The following is a 22,204-nucleotide window of genomic DNA, read 5'->3' as shown; positions in this document are numbered from 1 at the left end:
GGGCGGGGGCGGCGGGCGGGGAGGGGGCGCTCGGAGAGCCGCCTGAGCGGAGAGGAGCGCAGGCATCTTCCGCAATCCATTCATGCACTGAAGCGCGTGCAGAGCTGCTGATCGCTGCCATTGTTACTCGCGGGCGGTGTGGGAGCCGAGCCTCCACTCTGGCGAGAGATAAATGGCCTCTGACAGCCCCTCCTCGCCAAGAGAGCTCCTCGGATTTCACCGCGCGGCGGCTCTCAGGTCTGTGCCTCTCTCGCTTCCCGGTGAGAACCTTTAAATCAGCCTCCCGGCCCTCCCTCCTCCCCGACGCTGCCCCCCGCCTGCTCAGGCCCCGGCAGGGCCCCCGGGGCGCTGCGCGCCGTCTCTGGCCCCCTCCCCATCTTGGGGGGGGGCAAGGTGGGGAGCTCCGGGAGTACCCGGGGGCCGCGGGGGGAGGCGGCTGGCGTCCCCAGCCCCGGGTCCGCACCTCCCCCGGAGCGGAGCCCCGCGCCCCGCCTCCGCGCCCACAAGATGGATCAGGCTACCGTGCGGAGAGCGGGCTGTAAATATTTAAAAAGTCTCTCGCGCGCCGGCGGTAATGGCTTTCGCAGTCGGAATGTGTGCTAGGAGAAGAGAGGAAGGGCGATGTGTGTACAGTGTTGCGAGGTGGGGGAATCGTTCCTACGCCTTCCCCACCGGGTCCGGGGTGGGCTGCAGGTTCCGGCTGCCCGATTTCCCGCCCTCCGCCTCTCCGCCGTCGCGTCCCCCGGTAGCGTCAAGAACGCCAGTCGATAGGGAACTTGAGCATGGAAGGGCGACGCAGGCCCGGACGAGGTGACCTGGAGCCACTATCCCCTTCGGGGTCTCTCAAGGTCCTAGGCTGGGACTGGCTAGAGATTCCCCCGTCCAGGTCCTCTTCTCGCTGGTGCACGGGGGAGGGGGGGAGACGCACAGGTTAGAACCCCCCTGAGTTCGGGCAGTCGCTAAAGCCTGGGCCGGGGTTTCTGCAGCGGGGGCCTGGGCCCTGTCTGTGCCTTTGCTCCCCTCCGCATGCCTCTCTTAAGCCTCGATCCACTCTAAAGGAGAGCCCTTCCCCGCACCCCCCCCCTTTCTGAATCTGAAAGTAGCTTTGTGGCTGCTGGGACAGAAAACCTGGGAGGAGGCGACGCGGAGATATGGGGTGGGGGGCGGTGCCTAGCGCCCAGGCTTAGTGGAGGTCACACGTGGATGTGGAGGGGGGATCATTGGCTTCTCTGGCGAGAGTGGGCCTGGGATCTTTAAGGCCGAACCCGGCCGGATGGGAAAGGTGGGGGAGGGGGCATCCCGTCTTCTCGGCTGGGAGAGGCTTAATGGGCCCACCACAGGGTGTGTGCCGGGTGAGGCCGTCGCCTTGGCCAACAGCCCCTCCCTGGCGGGGCGGGGACGCAGAGTTGCCCAGGGCTGGGGCGGGCCGGGCGCCGCGGGTTCTCCGGGAAGGTTGGAAGGGTGCGCGCCCAGGCTGGGGCAGCCCCCCTGCACTCCTTCGCTCCTTCCGCTCGAGTACCGGCCAAAGTGTGGGTGCTGGCGGCGTGTCAGGGCGCGCCAGGGCCGCTCTCTGCGTTCGAGCGCGTGGAGCTCCCGACTCCCGGCAGCTCCGCGCGCACTCCGGTACCAGGGGCTCGTGTGGTGCCCTGCTCGCTTGTTTGTCTCGTGTGAGCCTCGTAAACCGCCCTGATTTATTACCCAGACTAAATGCTTAATTTGTGAATATGAAACAGATTAAAAGGGGCGGGGGGGAGGGGGGCTTGAGGTCGGCATATTTTAGCAATCAGACCAAAGCAGCCAGGCAGATGTTTCAAATTTGTCGACATTTTCAGGCTCATGTGGAAAGCCAGCCAGAATGGTCAAGAGGTCTTCTCCTTCCTTCAACCTGAGAACTTGGCAGTGATCAAAAAGGAGGTGATTAGTAGCTACAGAGAAAAGACACCGGAAGGCAAGGAGTTAACAGGCTGAGCCCTTCACTTCCAGGATTGGGAATGGGGTTGGGGGGTGGCCCCCGCTGAGAGCTGGTCACAAAGGCAAGAGAGGTCCTGGCTGAAAAGGCTGAAGTCCCAGAAGCCAACTTTGAAGAATAAAGTAGAGGGTCCATTTAAAGTTAATTCAGCAAATAAACTTGATTGGCGATAAAGCAAACAGGAAAGATGGAACCGCCAACTGAAAATGGCCAAAAGACAGTGAAAGTAGTTGGCTGTGGCCGAAACATGTGCTCGTGCCTTTCGCCAGGCAGGTCCCTGCAGCCGGCTGCCTCACACAGGCCTCACCCGAGCACCTTCTCCCTTTTGAAGAGCCCTCGTGTGAACAGGGGATGTTTTTTGGCATTTGTCATTTTTAGGCAACTTCACACGTCAAAGGCAAGCACAGTGTTCTTTTCGGCTCCCTGGTTGCAGCCGCCCAGTGAAGCAGATACAATTTCTATAAATTGGCCTTCTCCTCTGGGTTTTGATTGATCATCACCATATGAGATTATTGAAAGTCTAATGTCTTATTTCACTTTCTCCAAGGGGTGAGGAGGGGAACAGTTTATTGGAAGTCAGGCCACATGAAGACTCTGGTGTTTGTGCAATAGTAATTTCCATTAGCCTGGGTAGAGATCTGCCTCCGGAAACTCTCCCAGGCATCTCCTGCCGGTTCCTCCAAGCCCCCCTCTCCCCCCCACCCCAGGTCTCAGCTTCAGTGGCTCACAGGTACAGTACAAATTAGAGCCTTCTGGAGCCTTTGTCGTGGTAAGGAGAACATGACTGTTGACTACAATAAGGCAGCACGAGACTCATTTTTTAAACATATTTATTATAACTCAAGAATTCCCTCTTGAGAATTGTTTCCCACTCCAAACTTTTTTGTTCCCCTTTTGCCTCGATACCATCTTTCATTTTATTAAAGTTGATTATGGTTCCTCTGCCTTGTCCTCAGCCAGACAAAGGCTTAGGGAAAGTCAGAGAACGTGTTAATTATATGTTTCTTGTAAACCAACTTTTCATTTCCCCCTAACACATTTAGTTGGCTTGGTGTTTAGTTTAACACTCAATTGCTGCAAATATGCTGCTTAAAAATGCTGTCTTTATTAAAACAAATAAATGAATGCAAAGACCTTTCTAATTTCAACTCGCGTGGGCTAGAAACAGAACAGAAAATCGAAATCGAGAGCAAGAACGAAGGAAAGGCAGCGGGGAAGGGAGAGAAAAGAGACCAGGAAACACACACACACACACACACACACACACACACACACACAGTATTCCTTCTGCCCTCCCTCCCCCAGCCATGTTAAACTGGTCCATACAATTGTCCCTCCCTGTGCGCCCTGCAGCTCCCAGCCCTCCTGGATTTTCCATCACTTGGCGCCTAAGGCAATCATTAGCCGAGAATGGACAACCTCTACCTTCTGGCAGCCCATCACTTACCAGCGGGGGGGGGGGGGGGGGGGGGAGGCTGGCTGCAGGCTCCTGTGCAGGGGCTGGGCCCCATTTGCTCAACCTGAGAGGGGTCCTTGGTTCTTGCCCCTGGGTGCATTGGTGCCTAATTAAACTCTATCCAGGGCAACCTTCGCTAAATATACGGAGCCTGAGAGGAAGCTGGGAGGAAAAAGGGGTCATTACCTGGGCAGAGAGAGTGAATCTTCTGAGAGGCAGGAGGACGGGATCCCTCTGATCACACCTTCTGTTTACCCTCAGCAAAGCCTCTGAGTGCGCATTAGCTGTCTTGCTGAAATCAAGGAGAAATGGAAATTAGGAAGGGGAAGGAAAAAAATCCAGAGCCCACAGATAACGAAACGGGGCCTGTGTCACCACCAGGCAGGAGGGAGGTCTACCGTAGCTGCAAACAGACAATGCCGGCTGCAGAAAAATGAGTCGGGTGCCCTTGTGGCATTGGAGTTATCGCTCATGTGCCACGGCCCGGTCGCACGCGGGAGCTGCAGCTGTGTATATAAATGGCTGTGAGGACGGAAAGGAACGGATGTGTCAGGAGCCCAAGGACCAGGTGTGTGTTGTGAAGCTAAACAGACTGTGGAAAAGCAGGGGGCGAATCCTCAGCCGAAGGCCAGGGACCCCCTGAAAGACCTGGGCCCACGCAGGATCCAAATGGCCCAACCTGGGTCATGGTCACTTTACCCAGGGCCGGCGAATGGGAGTGGATGCACGTGTCATAGAACAGTCGAGCTACCAGGGCTTTAATTGAGCCCCGCTTTAACCCAGCTGAAGAAAGCAGTTCAGAGGGTAAAAAAAAAAAAAAAAAAAAAACACTAGCTCAAGGTGACCCATTACTGGCAAAGGTAAGACTCGAACCCAGAGCTCCCTGCTCTGGGAAAGGGAACCCGAGCAGGAGGCTGACTGGTGGTTAGAAGGAGATCCAGGGTGCTCTTGGTCACTGCAGAAGCCCAGTACTTTAGTCATTTAGCATGTATTAAGCACTTGCTGTGTGCAAAGCACTGCTCTGGGTGTATAAGGCCCAGTGCCAGTGCTGTGAGCCCTCCAAGGAATGCACAGGGGAGCCGCAGTCCTTTCTCTGTGCCTGGTAACAAGGGCCTTAAAGGACAAGGGGCGAAGGGGCTGGAGAAGGGAAGAAAGAAGCCGGGCACTCGCAGGGGTCTGCTTTTATACGCAGCCCACAAGGAGGTTTACAGCGGGGCAGTCTGGTTGTGCGACTGCTCTCCCAGGGGTGGAGGTGCAAGAGACCTCTGGATCAGGCCCTTCACCTCACTCTCCTTGCAGGGCCTGCCGGGAGCATGAGTCTAATGCAAATTGGGAAGCGCTCCTTGCAGTTCTCTCTTTTGCCCTGGACAAATAGAAGAGTGTAGCTTATCCCCAAAAGCTCCTGGACAAATGTAGGCTCTCTGGGGGAGCCGGTAAGGGAATACTGCCTCCCTTAACAAAACAAACCCGAGATTCTCCAAGGTTTAGCACTGGAAACGGAATCTCCCAGCAGAGAAGGGGAGCCGGCTTAAGTGCCCCCACTCTGTACCCCCTGGATTCCACCTGCCCCTTGGGGCGCTCACAGTGTGATCACAGGTGCCCTCCCTGCAGCCATCTGGCCTCGGCCCAGCCTCCGCTCTTGGTTTCCCTAAGCAGAGGCGAAACATGCTGGAACCTTCAAAGCACATTCCTAAACACTAAGGGAGATCTGCGGGGAAGTGAAAACAAAGAGGCCAAGGAGCGCTGGAGCAGTTCAGCTTACAGAGTCTGTGGGCCAACAGGGCTGGCCCAAGTTCAGTCAGACTTCCTGGCTGGGGGCCAGCCGGAGCTGGCAGCGTGCCCTTTCCAGCCCACCACTCAGGCCTGCGTTGGCCCCCAGACCTGGGCACACCCTCGCACCCAGCCCAAGCCCTGGGAAGCCCTGCCGTCCCTCGGTGGCCCTCTCAGCCCGCCCTCTCGCCCCTTAGGGTGCTTGTTCCAGTGCCAGTCAACGGTCCCTGGGCCCCTTAGCCTAGAACTTCCCAAGAGTGAGTGCGTTGCCAGTGGGCCAGCCCCTCGGGGTGGCCCAGTGGGTCTGGGGGTGGCCCAGGGCCCCTGATGGGTGACTTCCAGCCTTGAGCAGCCATCTTGGGCAGTGGTGGATACTCGGTCACTGTGGACCCTGGTGCGCCCTGAAAATAGCACGGTGTAGGTGCCGACTTGCGATAAGTGTGACACCCAGGCTCCAAGAAGTACCCGCATATACAACGGGGAGGGCATCAGGCTCATGGCCCTTTATGGAAGGTGAGCACTCATTCAACACCTAGCCCCTCTTGTTTATCGGGCGTTGCATTTGTGGCCATTGGGGTGGCTGGGGGAGACCCCAGGCCCTGGGCCCCTCCTTAGAGAACTTACAATCCCCCCAAGAGAGATGAGCCCCACATAGCCGAAAACCTCACTGTGCTCACACTAATTGAAACCAGGGGAAAGAGCCGCCCTTGGTTTTCCCCTCAGGCATATATTGTTCCAGCCAAAGGGCGGATGGCGTGCTTCTGCCCACTTTCCACAGCTGGATACCCAGACTTCCCCCCAACTCTGAGCTGCCAACCTGCTGAACGGGGACTTAGGCGCGGGGAGTTCTGTGCCCTCTTTCCTGAGGTTCCATCCAGACAATGTCGCGTTAGGGGCAGATGTTAGGGGGAACACCTGCATGTGCCCCCAAATTCTAAGGCTAGATATCAAGGGTGTATAGAGGGAAAGTAAGCGCCACCCACCCCCTTCCTCGGTCATCCAGTTTGTCTCTCTGGGGGGGTCACTGCTCCCCAAATTCTTGCTTACCCTCCCCGAGATCGTCTATTAAGGCTAATTCTTTTAAAAAATTATTTTATTTTTAAAAACCCCAAACCCACAGAAAAATCGAAGGAACAGTACAATGAACACCCATATAGGAAGGCAGATTTTCAAAAGCGCTATATTTATTCAACACGCCTACCCTTGGAAAGAATTCAAAACCCCTTCAAAGATCTGAATTAATTTAACTTTATCTTCAGATGTTAGTTAGGAATACTTTGCCCTCGTAGATACGTCGCTTGTCCATCCTTCCTCCCCGCCCCCCACCCTCAGCCCCTAGCCCCTTGTCCACGTGTCTTGTTCATGGTGGGCCTTTGACAAATCTTGTGGGGTTCAAACAGCAAAGACCACGCAGTAGTTGGCAGGGTGGAGCCACGACTGCCGGCTTGGAAACCTGGCTCTGCCCCCTGACTTAGCTGTGCGGCTTTAGGCAGTTACTCTTAGTGCCTCACTTTGCCCCTCTGTAAAATGGAGGGTAGTAATACGACAGATTTCAGAATGTTGGGAGAATTCAATTGGTGGATGGACAGAAAGCACTTAAAATAGTGCCTGGTATATATATATATATATATTTATATATATATATGTATGTAGGTGCTTAATAGGTACAGGGGAGGCTGGACACTGAAACACATTTGGTATCAACTTTGTTTTGGTGATTGCCCGTGAGTCATTTGGCCCCAGGTTCATTGGTGAGGGTGAGGGAGGCCCAAGGAAACCGGGAATGCAGCTGCATAATCCCGCCCCCCCCCCAGAGAATCGTCCCAGCCCAGCTGTGCTCTGAGCTGAGGCAGAGTGGCGCATACGTGACAAGGCTTTCCCGTGGACAGCTTCCACACTCGTGGAGAGTTTCTAGCCGCGCTTATTAAAAAGGCATTTGGAGGGAAAGTCCCCCCGCCCCCCATTTTCTGGTCTAGCTAGTCACTGCTCTGCTGATAGAAACATCTTCGGAGAAAGAACTAGCATTTACTTGAGGGACAGAGCCAGGAAGAGCATGCCTGTCTCTGTCTCTCTCCGTTTCTCTCTCTCTCTCTCAGGGAGTTTCAGGCTCACAGAAGGCCCGCTTTGGGCCCAAGGTGAGGGTCGGACAGGCCAGCGGGTGCTATCCCAGGAGTCCCCCTGTCTGATAAGCCAGAGAGGGTCTTATGGACCCTCAGACAAAGTTGTCCCAGATGCTCTTCACATAGGAATGGTTGAGTGGTGGATGTCTTAACAGCCAGAGGCAAGAGAGGACGCGGGAAAGATAAAGAAATTTGTTTAAAGGTATACTTTGCTCTGTGCTATAAAATACTGTGCCTAATGTTAGGCTTTGACGGCTGTAATATCTGACCTTGACATTGTAGTGTTTCTGCCATATAATTTAATTAACGTGTGATGCTGGCACGATGCCAGAGAGTCAAACGTTCTGACAGCTCTTGGAAGCCACGTAAGTCCCTTTGAAGTTCCCCCTGGTGAACTAGCACACAGAGAAACCCCCTAAGGTTGAGGACAGCCCCCGATACGCGGTACAGAAATTTAGCTGCGTTGTGGTTACATTGGATGGCACTGGCCAAGCTCCCTCCCAACTCCTTGTCCGGGTTCTAGAGGCCGGCTATGGTTTGTGAGGGCCCCCACCACCGTGAGTGGCTCCTGGAGGACGAAAAACTCATCCCTCATCAGGAACAACATGAGGAGGTCTCCCGTTTGCAGATTTTTCCCCCCAGATGTTTTCTTCTCCCTCCACTTTGCCTATCACCAAATCATCGAGCTTCATACAGGAACATAAATTAGATAAGGGGTGTATTAACTAAGGACAAAGAGGACCATATACCTCCATTCTGCACATAATTAACGCTTACTATGCTCCTACCAAGTCTTTGGGCATTTATAGCACAGAACAAAACAGCATCTTGGCCATTCATAAAACTTCTTTTCACTGGAGAGAGAAAAAGAAGAAATTAACGAGCACAAATATGTACGTAATACTTCAGGTTGCGATAAGTGTTATGAAGAATTCAGAAGGGTGGGGCACCTGGGTGGCTCAGTTGGTCAAGCATCTGACTCTTAATTTCTGCTCAGGTCACGATCTCGGGGTCATGAGATCGAGTCCCAAGTCGGGCTCCACGCTCGGCATGAAGTCTGCTTGTCCTTCTCCCTCTGCCCCTTCCCCTGCTTGCTCGCTTGCTTCCTCCCTCCCTCCCTCTCTCAAATAAATAAGTAAAATCTTTAAAAAAAAGAATTAAGAAGGGTAGGGGACTAGAGAGAGGTGGGGTGTTCTTTGAGATGGTAGACTGTGCATTAGGAGTTTGGGGTTGACAGAATCACGTGCTTAGGTGGCGTATCAGTCAGTGCTCGCCCCAGTAATGCCGTATAACAAAACACCTTAGAACTTGGTTGTTTACATCGATAAGCATTTGTTTCTCACCTCTGTGTCTGTGAGTCACCTGTGGGTTAGCTCTTCTAGACTGTGTTCCATTGGGCTTGGCTCCAAGTGTGGGTTGGGTCCAGTCTCCTACATGCGTCTCTCATCCTCCATGGGCGAGAGGACGACCGGGGCCATGCCTGGTGCGTCCTACTCTCCAGACTTGCACTCTGTTACTTCTGCTTACATTCCATTGGCCAAAAGACGGTCTGCGGCGTGACATCAATGGGATGGGTGGGAGGTACACTCCACCTCTAGCTGAATGAATTGCAAAGTCACGTGAAAAAGGGCGTGGACACAGGGTGGGGTGAAGAATTGGGAACAGCAATGCAATGTGAAACAGATGGTTCAAACCCCAACTATGTATCTCTAGCTATGGTATTCATATATACAAATACGTATATCAAATGATAGAACCGCCTTTGCTGGAATCTTCTGGTTTAGATTAAATTTAAATAAATCCATGCAATAATTACACATTAGCATCCCTGAGGTGATTTATTATGGGACCAGAGGCTTCTGGTCATGGCCACAAACCTCAGAAAACCTGGGAAGATGGACCACAGACCATCCCAGTGCTCAGAGAGAAGACCATGATACAGACCTTCCTTCTTGCCTGGGCTTCCCTTGCAGGTGGGAAAGACCAGAGGAGACCCCCGGATCCAGCAAGTGTCCTTGCTGGCCTCTGAGCGTATCATGGAGTGACAGAAATCTGGAGTAGGCCCCAGGAGGTGTCACATGGGGCCTCACGGTACTACCAGCTAGACGTTGAGTTAGTCCCATTGGCTGTCTAGCACACGTATTCATGTGTTCGTTGTATAAGGGCATAGGTCAAAGATTCCAGAACTTTCTTGCAGCTCCTTTCCTCCTGGCGCGGTCTTCCCTTTCTCATGAATGCCATCCTTGAATAACGTGAGAGGGATCCCTGAGTGTCTCTTCAGAAAGTGATGATGTTTAACATCGGGCCTCTCTTCAATGAATTCCTCCAGGGCTCTGCAGTCAGCCAAGTACTGGAACCTGGCCCTTCCCTTTAGGAAGGAAGGCTTGCTGTTCAATTGATTCCGATGGCTAATGGAATCTAATCGCCTTTGGCCAAAGCGATTCCAATCCAAGGAATCCACCGTATAAAAACTTGAGGTGGCAGCATCAAGATTTCCATCCTGTAAGCAAAGATCATGGAGCCCAGGGGCAGATGTTTAATGGTGGGGCCCCATAGGGATTCAGACCATCTCTTATTTGGGAGAATCCGGGCCCGTCACCACAGGTGTACGAGGTGATCCATCTCCTGTAACTAATCCTAGCCTAGAACTGGAAGGGGGGCCAGCCGGTTATAATCACCTCGCAGACCTGCCGCCGGTGTGCGGTGCGCTGGCCCTACAACTCGGTCTCCGATTCCACTGGCAACGTTGTTCGATTTAACTGGGTCTATCTTGAACTTACCCGTCTCTCAACCTCCCTCGGCTTTGTTGCTTTGTCACTCTCAGTGTTAAATCTCTTCGCAACTCTATGCCAGAGGCCCTTCTGTGTTTCCAGCCTCCTTCCCCATTAGATGATGATAATGACGGTGGTGATGATTCACTTTTTGTCGAAGCAAACTAGCTACCCGGAAAAGCACACATGCCACTAGTGCACGGCTTGAAGGCCACACCCATTTAACGAGCACCCAGATCAGGAAACAGAACATCACCAGCACCCCAGAAATCAGTTCGTGCCCCCTTCCAGGTACAATGGCCCCAAAGATAACTGTTGTTCTAACTACTTTTATATATATATATATATATATATATATATATATATATATATATTTTTTTTTTTTTTTTAAGTAATCTCTACCCCCAACCCCAAGAGCAACAGTCACACGCTCCACCGACTGAGCCAGCTGGGCGCCCCTGTTGTCCTAACTGCCAATAGCATTGATTGGCATTGTCTGATTTGGGACTTGATAGAAACAGAATCTACAATGTGAGCTTTTTGTATCCTGCCTTTTTGTTCCACATCACGCTTATGAATTCCGTCCGCAGTGTGTCTGTGTGGTTCGTTCATTCTCCATGCTGCGTGGCGTCCCACTGTGTGAAGACACCACATTTTATTTATTTGTCCACTGTCCTATTGTTGATGGGCATCTGGGCAGCTTCGCGTTGGAGCTTTTGCTGATCGTGCCGCGATGAACACTTGCGCACCTGCCTTCTAGTGAAGAGATGGCCACGTTTCTGCAGGCTGTATGTATACCCACAAGCTGTATTGCCGGGGTACAACTTGGGCCTCCGTTCAGCTTTAACAGTGCCAGAGTTTTCCGAAGCAGTCGTGCCGATTCGTACTCCTACCACGGAGAATGAGAGTTCTCCTTGCCAGCACTTGGGATTTTCTCTTTTTCCTTTTAGGCATTCCAGTGGACCCTATTCGATTTCAAAGTAATTTCCTTCCTTGAAAATTCTCCCAAGTGTCTCCCATAAAACCGTCATGGGGGAAATGTTAGCTGATGCCCTGGGACCTAAGCGCCTGCGGTTTTCTTGTACTTTTCAGGAAAATCTGAAATGTGGTCCTTGATCTTTATTTTATTTTATTTATTTATTTATTTATTTAAAGATTTTATTTATTTATTTGACAGAGAGATAGCCAGTGAGAGAGGGAACACAAGCAGGGGGAGTGGGAGAGGAGGAAGCAGGCTCCTAGTGGAAGAGCCTGATGTGGGACTCGATCCCAGATCGCCGGGATCACGCCCTGAGCCGAAGGCAGACGCTTAACGACTGCGCTACCCAGGCGCCCCGGTCCTTGATCTTTACAGACGGTAGCTTTTGGAAACAGGGAAAATAAAAAATCTGGATCAAACTTCAAGTCCCAGCTTCCCTTCCTCCAGTCTGGTCCCCCTCTACACTGGTTGCCACAAGCCACAAGCACACTCACCAGGCGGCCCGAGGTTTCCCGATGCCTACCCACGCCCTTCTGCCTACTCTGCCCTTCAAGGGGGCCTCAGCTCCTGCCCCCCCCCCCAGAGTGATCGCCCTCCTCTTCCTGACGCCCGGCTTCAGGCGTACTTCCTTCACAGAGCCCCACGCAAACTGCTGGCTTAAGTTTGATCGTCTCAGATGTCCTCGTGCTCATCGTCACAGCACAAAACTTGTCATCTGGCCTCTCTGTTAGATCTTTAGTTCCTTGATTCAGTTGTACGTTCTTAGATGGCAGGGACCACAGAGCCTAGCAAGGGGCTAACGCACAAGAGTTGTCCACGACATTAGGGCCCAGAAAGTCTGACTAGCATCAGATGAGCACATATCATGAGAGATTTCCTAACACTGCGTATATTTTGAGGAAAAGCTCGTGGTCCCCTCTGACGGTCTATAATAGCTGGGCTGAGCTTCAGGGCCCACAGGCTGGCTCACACTCTGAGTGCTTCAGTGTCACCTCCGGTGTCCGTGTAGAACGCAGAGTCCTGGCCCCGTGCCTGAAAAGTCGGACTGAGGAGGCCTGCGGTAGGGCCTGGCATTCTCTACCTTTTTTTTTTTTTTTAAGATTTATTTATTTTTATTTGAGAGAGAGATAATGGGGGAGGGGCAGAGGGAGAGGGAAGGAAAAGAATCCCAAGCAGACTTCCTGCTGAGCACGGGGCCCGACATGGGACTTGATCTCACGACCTGAGCTGAAACCCAAAGTCGGACGCTTAACCAACTGAGCCACCCGGGCGCCCCTGGCATCCTCTACCTTTAACACCCCCCACAGCTGACCACAGCCAGGTTTGGAAACTAGTTGGGTCTGAAAAGAATGTTCTCTTCTAGAAAATGAGAAAATGTCGGAGGGTGTGGGGAGAGGGGGCTGTGATGGAAGGTTTTGGGCTTAGAGAGATGGTGTTTGAGTCTCGGCTCTTTCGCTTACCACCACGCGTGTGACCATGGGCAAGTTCCTCGACCCCTCTGAGCCTCAGTTTTCTCTTCTGTGAAGTGGGAACAAACACCACGGAGCTGTTTCAGTGCAACGAGTTACCGGGGATTTGTTGGTAATTTGCCGAGAGGAATTCCAGGAAGGGAATTCTCTGGGTGGCTCTCACCTGGGGTACCTCGCATGTGGCTGCAGTCAGATATCACCGGGGGCAGCAGCCATCTAAAAGACGTCCAAGATGGGGCGCTCACATGGCAACTAGTTGATGGGGCCCACTGTCTGGAAGTTTGGTGGGGCTGTTGACTGCGGTGTCTGCGTGTGACTCCCCAGCATGGTGGCTGACTTCTTTCTGACTTCTCCCGGAATGGGTGCCCCAAAAGAGCTGGGAGGAAGTGGCATAGCTTTTTTTCTGACCTAGCCTCTAAGTCTCATGGCGTCACTTCTGCTGTGTTCAAAGCAGTCATGAGCCCATCCAGATTTCTGGGAGTGGGGGCATTGGCTCGCAGTGGGGAGAGGGTCAGTAACCTGCAGCCATGACCTGCGGCCGTGTATCTCGTGGTGTCGTTTTCAAGATGAAATAAGGCCATCTCTTTAAGTGCCGGGCCAGTGTGGATTCCCCTTCTAGAAGGAGGCCTGGGAGCTCACGGGTCAATGTCAGTGCGGGGGGCCAGGTTCACAGTTGCAGTTGTCCATATCTACTGGGCTATAGGGACCAGGTGAAGGGACAATTGTTCTTGGTTTCTAGTCATTTCTAGTCCCTCTGGATAGTTGGTACAGGGCAGCAGTGGGGCACCTTCTGATTCTCTGATGGGGGTTACTGGCTGCAGGAAGTGTCCCGTGGTTCCCTGTGACCGCATATGAGCCCTGCCCATGTGCCTGGTCTCAACTAGAAGCTTTCTGGGCTCCAGATGGGAGCACTGGCTGAGGACACCATGTCTTCAGGAAGACACCCTGGTGTGGGGCCCTCCGGAAGCCCACTTGTGTTAAGATGGTGAACTGAGTGGCAGCTGGAGAGTAGCTTTTGTGGGCACGGTTCTTGTACCTCATGTTCAAGAATGGGTCCCTTCTCTGGCTTTTCTTTCTTCACCCCAGGTCTAGAAAGAGCCCCAGGAGCTGAGGAAGTCAACGAGAGACCATTTGGGCCAGGTCGCAGGCTCCCAGAGGGAGGTGGGGGATGGACTGCCTTCCGGAACTGCCTTCCAGGGTACCTCAGGATGAGGCAACATTAAAAGGGAGACTGGGAAGGCAGGACAGCGCAGGGACAGCCATTATGTGTGTGCTACAAGCTGCTGTCATTTGGGAAGGGGGTGGTTGAGAGCTGTCGCTGAGAAAGGGTCCCATTTACCCCTCTGGCTCACACTCTTATTCTGGAAAAAGGCAATGGAGCCTGTGTCTGGCAGTGTGAGGAAGCTTCTCTGTGTGGTCTTGCCATCCGCTCGCAGCCTCGTGCCTCAGGTGCCCCATCTGTAAAATAGTAGGTCATGAGCTGCCTGCCTCAAGTGTCATGAGGATGAAATGTGAGGGTGCACATTAAGCCCCCCCTTAATGGGGTTGGGCTTCAGGTAGGGATTTGCGTCAGCTGGAGCCAGGGAAGAAGGGAGGGGTAGTGAGGGTGGGTTCAGGGCGGAGCAGAGACCCCGTGTGCTGTTTGTGGTTCCTGCCTCTGAGTAAGGACACTGGAGGAGCTCCCCACCCCCACCCCTACCCCCAGTTCCCCAAGGCCTCCCAGCTCCTGCTTCCCTCCCTCCAGACTGGTTCACCTTCTCCCTGAGCATTTCCCGGGCTGCTCCACCCATCCTTCTGCCTCCTTACATACCTGGCCTGGCCTGGCCGCAGCCCCACCGCTGAGGCCTGCCCCTCCCTACTCTAGTAGAAGACCAGCTCCTCCTGTTTCTACTCACTGGGCCCAAATCGCCATTCTCCTTAAGCTTCAGACCAAACCCTCCGTTTGGGAGTGGGCGCAGCAGCTTTGTGACCTCAGGAGAGCTACTTAACCTCTCTGAGTCAGTTTCCTCATCTACAAAAAAAGATAGTAATTGTGAGTAATGACTTGTTTTGACCGTACTCCCACGAGGATTCAATAAGGGAATGCAGTAAGTATGCACCTGGTACTTAGCAGGTGCCTAATAAATGGCGGCTCTTTTCAGAATGGTGCTATGGGTGTGTATCCAGAAGGTGTTTCATTCAGCCACATTCAGGGATTGGACTGGCAAAGGGGGCCACTTACTGTCAGAGGGTGGATTAAGAAGCAGAGGTCCTCCTCCCGTGATGACTCGGGGAGAGCACCCCTTTATCTGCCTGCCTCCTTTACCTCCTGAGAGGTACCCTGTGCTATGCCCCAGGATGGAAACAGCGGGGACAGACTCGGGGGGGGGGGGCAACCCAGAGGGAGCTGGGAACCCCTGAGGGAAGAAACAGTTCTGGATAGAGGATTTTCTCATCTCCTTGAGGGCTTTGCCCAATATACATGAAACATACCTTCTTCCAAAACTTTTGGACCCTACTCTCTCAATGAGATGTATCAGTTGGTTGTTGCTGTGTAACCAAGTACCCTAATATGGAGTGGCTGAAAACAACAGTGTATCTTCCTCGCTGTTGGGCAGTTCCTGCGCACAGCTGGTTGCTGGAGCGGGTGCACGGGGACAGTCAGCTGGGGGACATCTAGGGGAGGGGACGTAGATTCCACCTTGTCTTAGTTTGCCTGGGCCACCGTAACGAAGTACTACATGCTGGGGGCGGGGAGGGGTGCTGAAATGACAGAAAGGCACTGCCTCACGGTTCTGGACGCTAGGAGTCCAAGATCAAGGTGCCGGCAGGGTTGGCTTCTGAGGCCTCTCTCCTGGGCTTGTACACGGTCACCCTCTCACTGTGTCCTCACATGGTCTTCCCTCTGGGTGGGTCTGTGTCCATATTTCTTTTTATAAGGACACCAGTCAGATTGGATTAGGGCCCACCCTCATGACCACATTTTAATTTAACTAACTCTTTAAAGACCCTAATTCCAAATATACTCATAGTCTGAGGTACTAGGGGTTAGGACTTCAGCATGTGGATTTTGGGGGACACAGTTCAGTCCATGACGCAACCCCTTGGTGGGAGGAGCTACAGAGAAGTGGTGGCCATGTTTAATCTACGACGGGAGGTTGTACAGTACCCAACCATAGCAAATGCTCACGCGTGTCAGTTGCTAGTGTTACTGTCATTACCTTGGCATTGTGAGGTTAGTGAGGTAACACTTCCACTAGTGGCCCTGCCCCCCCCCCCGACTCACCCTCTCCAGCAGTCACTGCCCCTAACCCCTGACAGCAGGCTGCAGGGACCTCAGCCGTCTTGGCCACCAATCTTCCCACTCGCTCAGTTGGCCCTGAGTGGACTGAGTGGGCGGCCTCCCAGAACTGGACAAGCTGGGCTGGCCCCAACAGCCTTTATCACTCCCACACCCTCCCCCCAACATACCCCTCCACCCTACGCCTGACTGGTCACCTCCCCCAGGGTGCCTGGAGTGTCTTTTCCAGGGCATTCTCTCCTGAGAGCACGGAAGCTGTTCCCATAGCACCTGGCTTATACATAGGGGGTGTTTAATAAGCATTTGTAGACTAGGTTTGATTGCAGAATCTTCACGGTCCCCTTAAGGCCCTAGCTCGGATCCCAAAGTCGCAAAGAGCCCAGTGGGACTTGGGAAGGTTTCTTCGATCGCAGCTTCTCTGATGCTCATTCCGCCCCTCCTGCCCCTTACCGGAACCCGTTCCACATCTGCCCGTCCTCACCAGGGGGCCCCTTCTGAAGACGCAGGGTTTTCACCTTGAACCTGACTTGTACGTGCGGTGGATTGATTAGGACGGTGGTGCATTTCTGCTCCCCCTGAACCTCCTTACACACACATGCACGCATGTACGTACACACACACACACACACACACACACACACACACACCCCAGGAGCCATCCTGCGCCCCGGGCAGTATCTCCCCCCAGGCCGTGCCCCTGCACTTCCAGAGCAAGATCAGTGAAGGAAAGTGGGACACAGCTACAGGTGCCGCCATGCCGGGACGTGAGAACACGGGGGAGAAGGCAAGGGGAAGAGATGGCATGCAGTTGGGGGAGGCCGAGCGCCGTATTGGTTGCAGCGCTAATGGGTACCCAGTGCAGCTCAGAGACACAGGGATGGCAGCACCCAACAGAGACGGCCCACAGAGCCCACACTGTGCCAGAGCTGCGGCTCAGCAGGGCAGACGATTTTAGGCCCGTCCGTGAGCACCGTTGTGAGCTGATGGTGAATTTGCAGAAGGCCTCACCGAGAAACAGGCGTGAGTGACGGCAGCATCCCTACTGCCCTACACAGCCCTCCTCGGCCCTCGGGGCTCTGGTGGTGGAGGGTTCCCGAGACCCTTTCGCAGCCCCGTCCGCACCCCACCGCTGCCCACACAGCTTGGCGGCAGGCCAAATGTGACACCCCCTTCGGCGTGGGAGAAGCACGTGCATCCCGAAGGGAAAATCACGCAGGGATTTCAGGAAAGGGACAGAATGGGGATTTCTGGTCCCCATGACCCATTTTGTAAAAGTCGCTGTTTGACCCACAGTGGATGTCTTGAAACCTCTAACAGGAAGGTCAGCAAGTGTCTGAGGCTCCCAGGCCTCAGAGTTGCCCCAGGGCCCAGAAACGAGGTCAGACGTGCTCAGCGCCATGCTGTGGCCCAAAGCTCCTGCCGTGCCAAGCAGTTCTGCTAAGGCAAAATGTGTTTTCCAAACCGTCTGGCTGGTCAGCCAGGCTCGGGGCAGCAGTGGGTAGCAACAGGCTAAGTGTGACGCGCTGGGCTTGGCCCCAGACTCTGGGCCTTTTTAAACCAGCACGCTCTGCTTCGCTCTCTACTCTAAGCTGCCTGCTTGGAAAACATCTCGGCCCGGGTGGTGAGGGATCTAAGCCCTGGTGACAGGGAAGTTGAAATTCTCGCAACCAGCGGCCGAAGGCTCCTGAGAATATCCAGCCACAGATCTGACCACAGGCCAGTTAATGCCCCGTGGCTTCCGCGGCCCTCCAGGCACGGGAGGTGGGACCTTACTGGACAGCGGTGCTCAGAGAATGCCGCCATTGTGAGTGTGCGGGCACGGAAGTAAAGACTAAAGTGAAACAAAAACCAAACCAAACCCACCAGTAAGCCCCCCGCCCTCAAGGAATATATCATCTGAGAAGGGAGGACAGAGACGTACCAGAGGGACTCCCTGGATGTTACAGATAAAAGCAAGGACAACCATACGGAGGGGACAAGAGGTTCCCAGGACAAAGCAGAGAGCCCGCCCTGGCTTCCCGCAACCAGACGGGTGGATCTGTGGCCTGGCCACTGGTGGCCTGCCAGGGAGCCCAGGATACACGGGCCTTCCTCCAGCCCTCCGTTTCTGCATCTGCGAAGCCAGGGGTTTGGCTCAGGGCCAGAAACGTTTCACGGGCAAAGGGGACTCCCAGGGGCCTGGACCCCAGTTCATGCCTCACGGCATGTCATGAGCAGGTGGTCAGCGGGCCCGGCGAAAGGAAGCAGGGTGAGAGGAAGGGTGGGAGAAGGGGGCTCCCGGACGGGGACCCGCGTGCGCAACAGTGGGGAGCGGCTGTGCCTGTACAGGGGGGTAGTGACAAGTCCAATTTGGCTGGAGTGGAAGGAAGTTCCTCTAGAGGAGAGGAAGATAAGAGGAAAGACAGGGTGGGGGCCTGGCCTTCGGCCAATGCTGCCTGCTTTCCGCCCTCACTCTGGAGTCCCGGGCCGCGGGCAGGGCCGCCGGGAAGCTGCACGGTGCATCCTCAGCCGGCGTGGGGGCCTGGCCCTCGGCCAACGCGGCCTGCTCCCTGCCTGAAAGTTTGCTTCTGTTCACGTGATTTTACCCTGTGCCTCCTGGCTGTCTCTGGAACAACCTCGCCGCCCTCCCCTCGCAGCCGCCCTCCCCCCAGCGTGTCCCCACCGTCCCCACCGTCCCCACCCTCCGGCCGCCAGGTCTCCCGCACAGAGCTCCAATACAACCACAAGCCTTATTCTTCCCCAGTCTGTTTCTGTACGTTTTGCTTTATTGTATTTTCTTTTATTTTGTGAACATTTGATTGAAGTGCAGCGCACCGACAGAAAGGTGTATAAATCCTAAGCGTACGGCTTGATGAATTTTTACAAGCTGAACACACGTCAGCCTCCAGGTCAAGATGCGGAGTATTCCCTGCCCCCCGAAGTCCCCGTTGTGCTCCCCCGCCCCATGGTAGCCCCGACGCTGACGTCTGCCACCTTAGATCGGCTTCCACGTTCGATTGGCTTCGCCCCCTGACAATTTGATGAACATGGAACCCTAGTGTGCGTGTTGTTTTGGGGCAGCCTTTCTTTCATGGGGTTCGTCCATGTTGCCTGCCCTTGGCTTTGTAAAAAGAATCTTCCCAAGCAGCTTCCCACTAGAGGCGGGTCACGAAGGCTGAGCTTCCCGAGAGCCCTCCGGCCTATGGAATCCTTCGAGGAAATCTTGGGAGAATCCCTAGTAGAGGCAGTAGAGGGCCCACGGAGACTGGGGGTGGGGGTGGGGGAGCACATGGGTGTTTTGCACAAATGATATGCTAAGCGTTGTTAGGTGCTGCAAGGGGTAACAAAGTGGAAAACGGGGTCAGGAGGGAAGGAAGGGAAGACGAGACTGGGAGCTGGGCCAGGTTATATGTAAGAGGGTCTTGAATGGCCAGGAAGTAGCTCACGCCCGCCCCCAAGGAGGAAGAGACCAAAGGTCTGAGGGGCGTGACTCCTGCCTCCCTAAAGGATGTCTTCCAGGCTCTCCTGGGAGTCTCTCTTTTTAGCTAAAGATTAGAGGAAGGTGGGGTCCTTGCCTTGAGGGAAGAGACTATTGAAGTTTCATTGTCCCAGCGTCTGCGAAGATTTTTCAGTGTGTGTGTGTGTGTGTGTGTGTGTGAGAGAGAGAGAGACAGAGAGAGACAGAGAGAGACAGAGAGAGACAGAGAGAGAAAGTGTGCTTCATTCCTAGGGGGCCTCCTTCCTAGGGGGCCTCCTGCCAGATGGCCAGTGCTGGCTTCCCCCTGCATGATGATGGCAGGGGTAAGAGGTAAGACAGAGGGAGGAGGGTGCCCCAGAGATTGAGATTGGCAGAGACCTTTGAGAAGTCCAGAATCCGAAGTCCAGAGAGGGCGAGTGACTTGCCCAAGGTCACACGCCGAGGGAGCCAGCTTTAGAAACCAGATCTCTTGTCCCTGCCATGGTTCTTTCCATTCCTGCGTACCACCCCCTCACTTTACAAAGAGCCTAGTGTTGCTACCAAAAGAGCTGAATTACCTCATTTTTGAAAGGCGTTATGAATTCAGTTCTATTTTGTGGACCGGGGCAAAGATGCTGTGAGCAGGCATGACATTATAATTCATGTCCCACTTCTTCTATTTATCTTTGCTGGGTTTTGTGTATCTTTGGAAGCAGCCTTAAATCATTATTGGAACAAAGTAGGGCGAAAAATAATAATATATAATTACAAATGAGGAATAGGCTGTGTGATCCTATTAATTGCCTTCCCTGCAATCCTTATTCTTGCTATTTTCAGAATAATTAAAAGATTAGGCTAACATCAGCGGACGTAGTGGGTTAGCACTGAACCCCAAACAGTCACATCACCTACTCCAGAAATGGCCCGGTGCCACCTGCCACCCGCGACTCTCTCCGGGTAACACCAAGGGCTGTGCTCCAATCTGAGTATTTACTCTCTTCAGAGGAGAAACTCTGGCAACGGCTGTAAAATAAACCCCAAAGCAGGGAAGAAGCAGAAGAGAGGAAATACTTGGTGACGCATTAATCATAGTCGTCAGCCCTAGAGTAGAGGACAGAGGCTGGATCGAGCAAAGACAGAACCAAAATTATCTTGGAGACTGATCTTCCCTTCTCTGCGCTCCCTGTGCCAGCCAGCAGCTCAGAAAGGTCCCCGCGCAGCCGCTGGCATTGAATCAGCGAGGGTCAGTCCGTGGGTGCCGCTCACCCTGAACGGCGCCTCATCTTGGAAAGCTACAGAAGAGAAGACGCACCTACCTCAGAGGGACCAGGGGGACAAATTCACTGCCATCATGTCCTCAGGGGACATCGCTGGCATGCAGTGAAGGCCATTTCCTTTCAGATCTGCATAAAGCACCCAATTACGGATGAGCCTATGGAATTGGCAGAGTAATGAAGCTGACCACAGGGGCCTGGAAAGTCTGAAAGACTGCGTGGATTAAAGTTTGGGCTCTAGGAATCAGGCGATGAGTGTCCAGGCAAGCAGGCTAGTTCATTATCCTCTAAAGTCTCGGTTTCTTCATCTGTGAAATGGGGATCATAATAGCACCTTTATTATAGGGTGGTTTTCTATATGAAATGAGATTACTAATGCATATAAAGTGTTTCGAACTGTGCCTGGCGGACACTAAGCTCTTAATAAATCCTAGCTATTGTTTTTCTAAGAGCTGGAAAAAGGTAGTGACCCTTTTCTCCTCAAATCTCAAGAGCTGTCCAGCTTCAGAAAGACTGTGTGGTGGGTTCTTTCTGGATCATCTTTTCCCCTGCTCTAGCTCTCCCCACGCTAAGAGCAGAGTAATGTTTATCAAAGCTCAAAGCAGGAGGGAAAACAACAACAACAACAAACAAAACAAACAACAACGTTGCCCAGCAGTATGAAAGGCCAAGATGGTTTATAATCTTGACAAACGCTGAGCCCTAATGTAGTGCGGGTGGAGGGCAGAAGCTTTCCAAACAGCTAGAGAATCTGCTTGTTCTGGGGAGGAGGGCCTTCCCTTGAACTTGGTCCCACACTTTTTCAAAGCTTAGCTGGGAAGAAGGCAACTCTTCATTCAGATGATAAACTCTTAGGTTCCCATGGTGAACACAACAGATCTACGAGACCTGCTGATCCCAGAAAGAAACGAACTCCTTTTGTGATAGTTCCTGCAGTTGGCGAGTTGCCAGGACGACCCCAGAAGGACATGATTAGAGAAGCTATGTAGGATCTGATCCCAGAAATAGTTTCAGGTTTGGGGGAATAGTGCCTGTGTGTGGGAGGTGAACGATGTATAGTTTGCTGGAAAGAGCCCGGATTTGGAGTCAGGTAGAATCCCTGTAGCCAAGCTCGGCTAGACTAGCTGTGTATTTTTGGAGGGCCATTGTAGAGCTTGCGTTTCCCCAACTATAAAATGTGAATGGTAATACTTTACCCATTGGGTTATTTGGGGTCTTACGGGAGGTCCATAAACAAACATACTGGAAATGTACCTAATAGTAACTGCAAAGAGCAAAGGCCCTCAATAAACAGTAGCTCTTTTTATCACGTAGGAATTATTCATGGTTAAAAAAGACTTGCTTTGCTACCAAATGCATCGTCGTGGCACAGTTACTGTTAGAGGTCAGGTGGCATGGAATCGAGAAGAACTCCAATTGCCTAAGGTCAAGTGTGGCCAGAACCCACTCTTAAGGTTTCTGAGGGTCTCGAGATAGAAAGACAGCCGCAAATCTTTTGCTACCAAGTAAGGCCCAAATGATGGGCAGTAGATGAGGTACTCTAAAGAGGTTCTGGCTTTGGCTCTGGGTTTCTGGTTTGCTCTTGGCTGTCCTCACTCATCTCCTTAAGGATGATATTCTGTGGCATTTAGCAAGGATACTAAGGATGTCCAAGGCCTCACCCCCAGTGGGCACCCCCAG

The 22,204-nt window shown here is 53.3% G+C and overlaps 1 protein-coding gene across 1 annotated transcript in view; it reads right to left on the bottom strand.

Annotated features, from left to right (window-relative positions):
* Window positions 1–751: 751 nt before the first annotated feature.
* LOC113265820 (collagen alpha-1(III) chain-like) overlaps window positions 752–22,204 on the bottom strand; it is a 44,469-nt gene continuing 23,016 nt past the window's right edge. Inside the window, exon 12 of the mRNA XM_048213789.1 lies at window positions 752–898. Coding sequence (XP_048069746.1) covers window positions 752–898 — 147 coding nt within the window. The remainder of the gene's footprint in view (window positions 899–22,204) is intronic.

The sequence above is a fragment of the Ursus arctos genome, chromosome X, assembly GCF_023065955.2.
Source record: "Ursus arctos isolate Adak ecotype North America chromosome X, UrsArc2.0, whole genome shotgun sequence".
In the NCBI taxonomy this organism is placed as follows: domain Eukaryota; kingdom Metazoa; phylum Chordata; class Mammalia; order Carnivora; family Ursidae; genus Ursus; species Ursus arctos.
The sequence above is the reverse complement of the archived record's forward strand: the minus strand, read 5'-3'. Positions and strand labels throughout refer to the sequence as shown.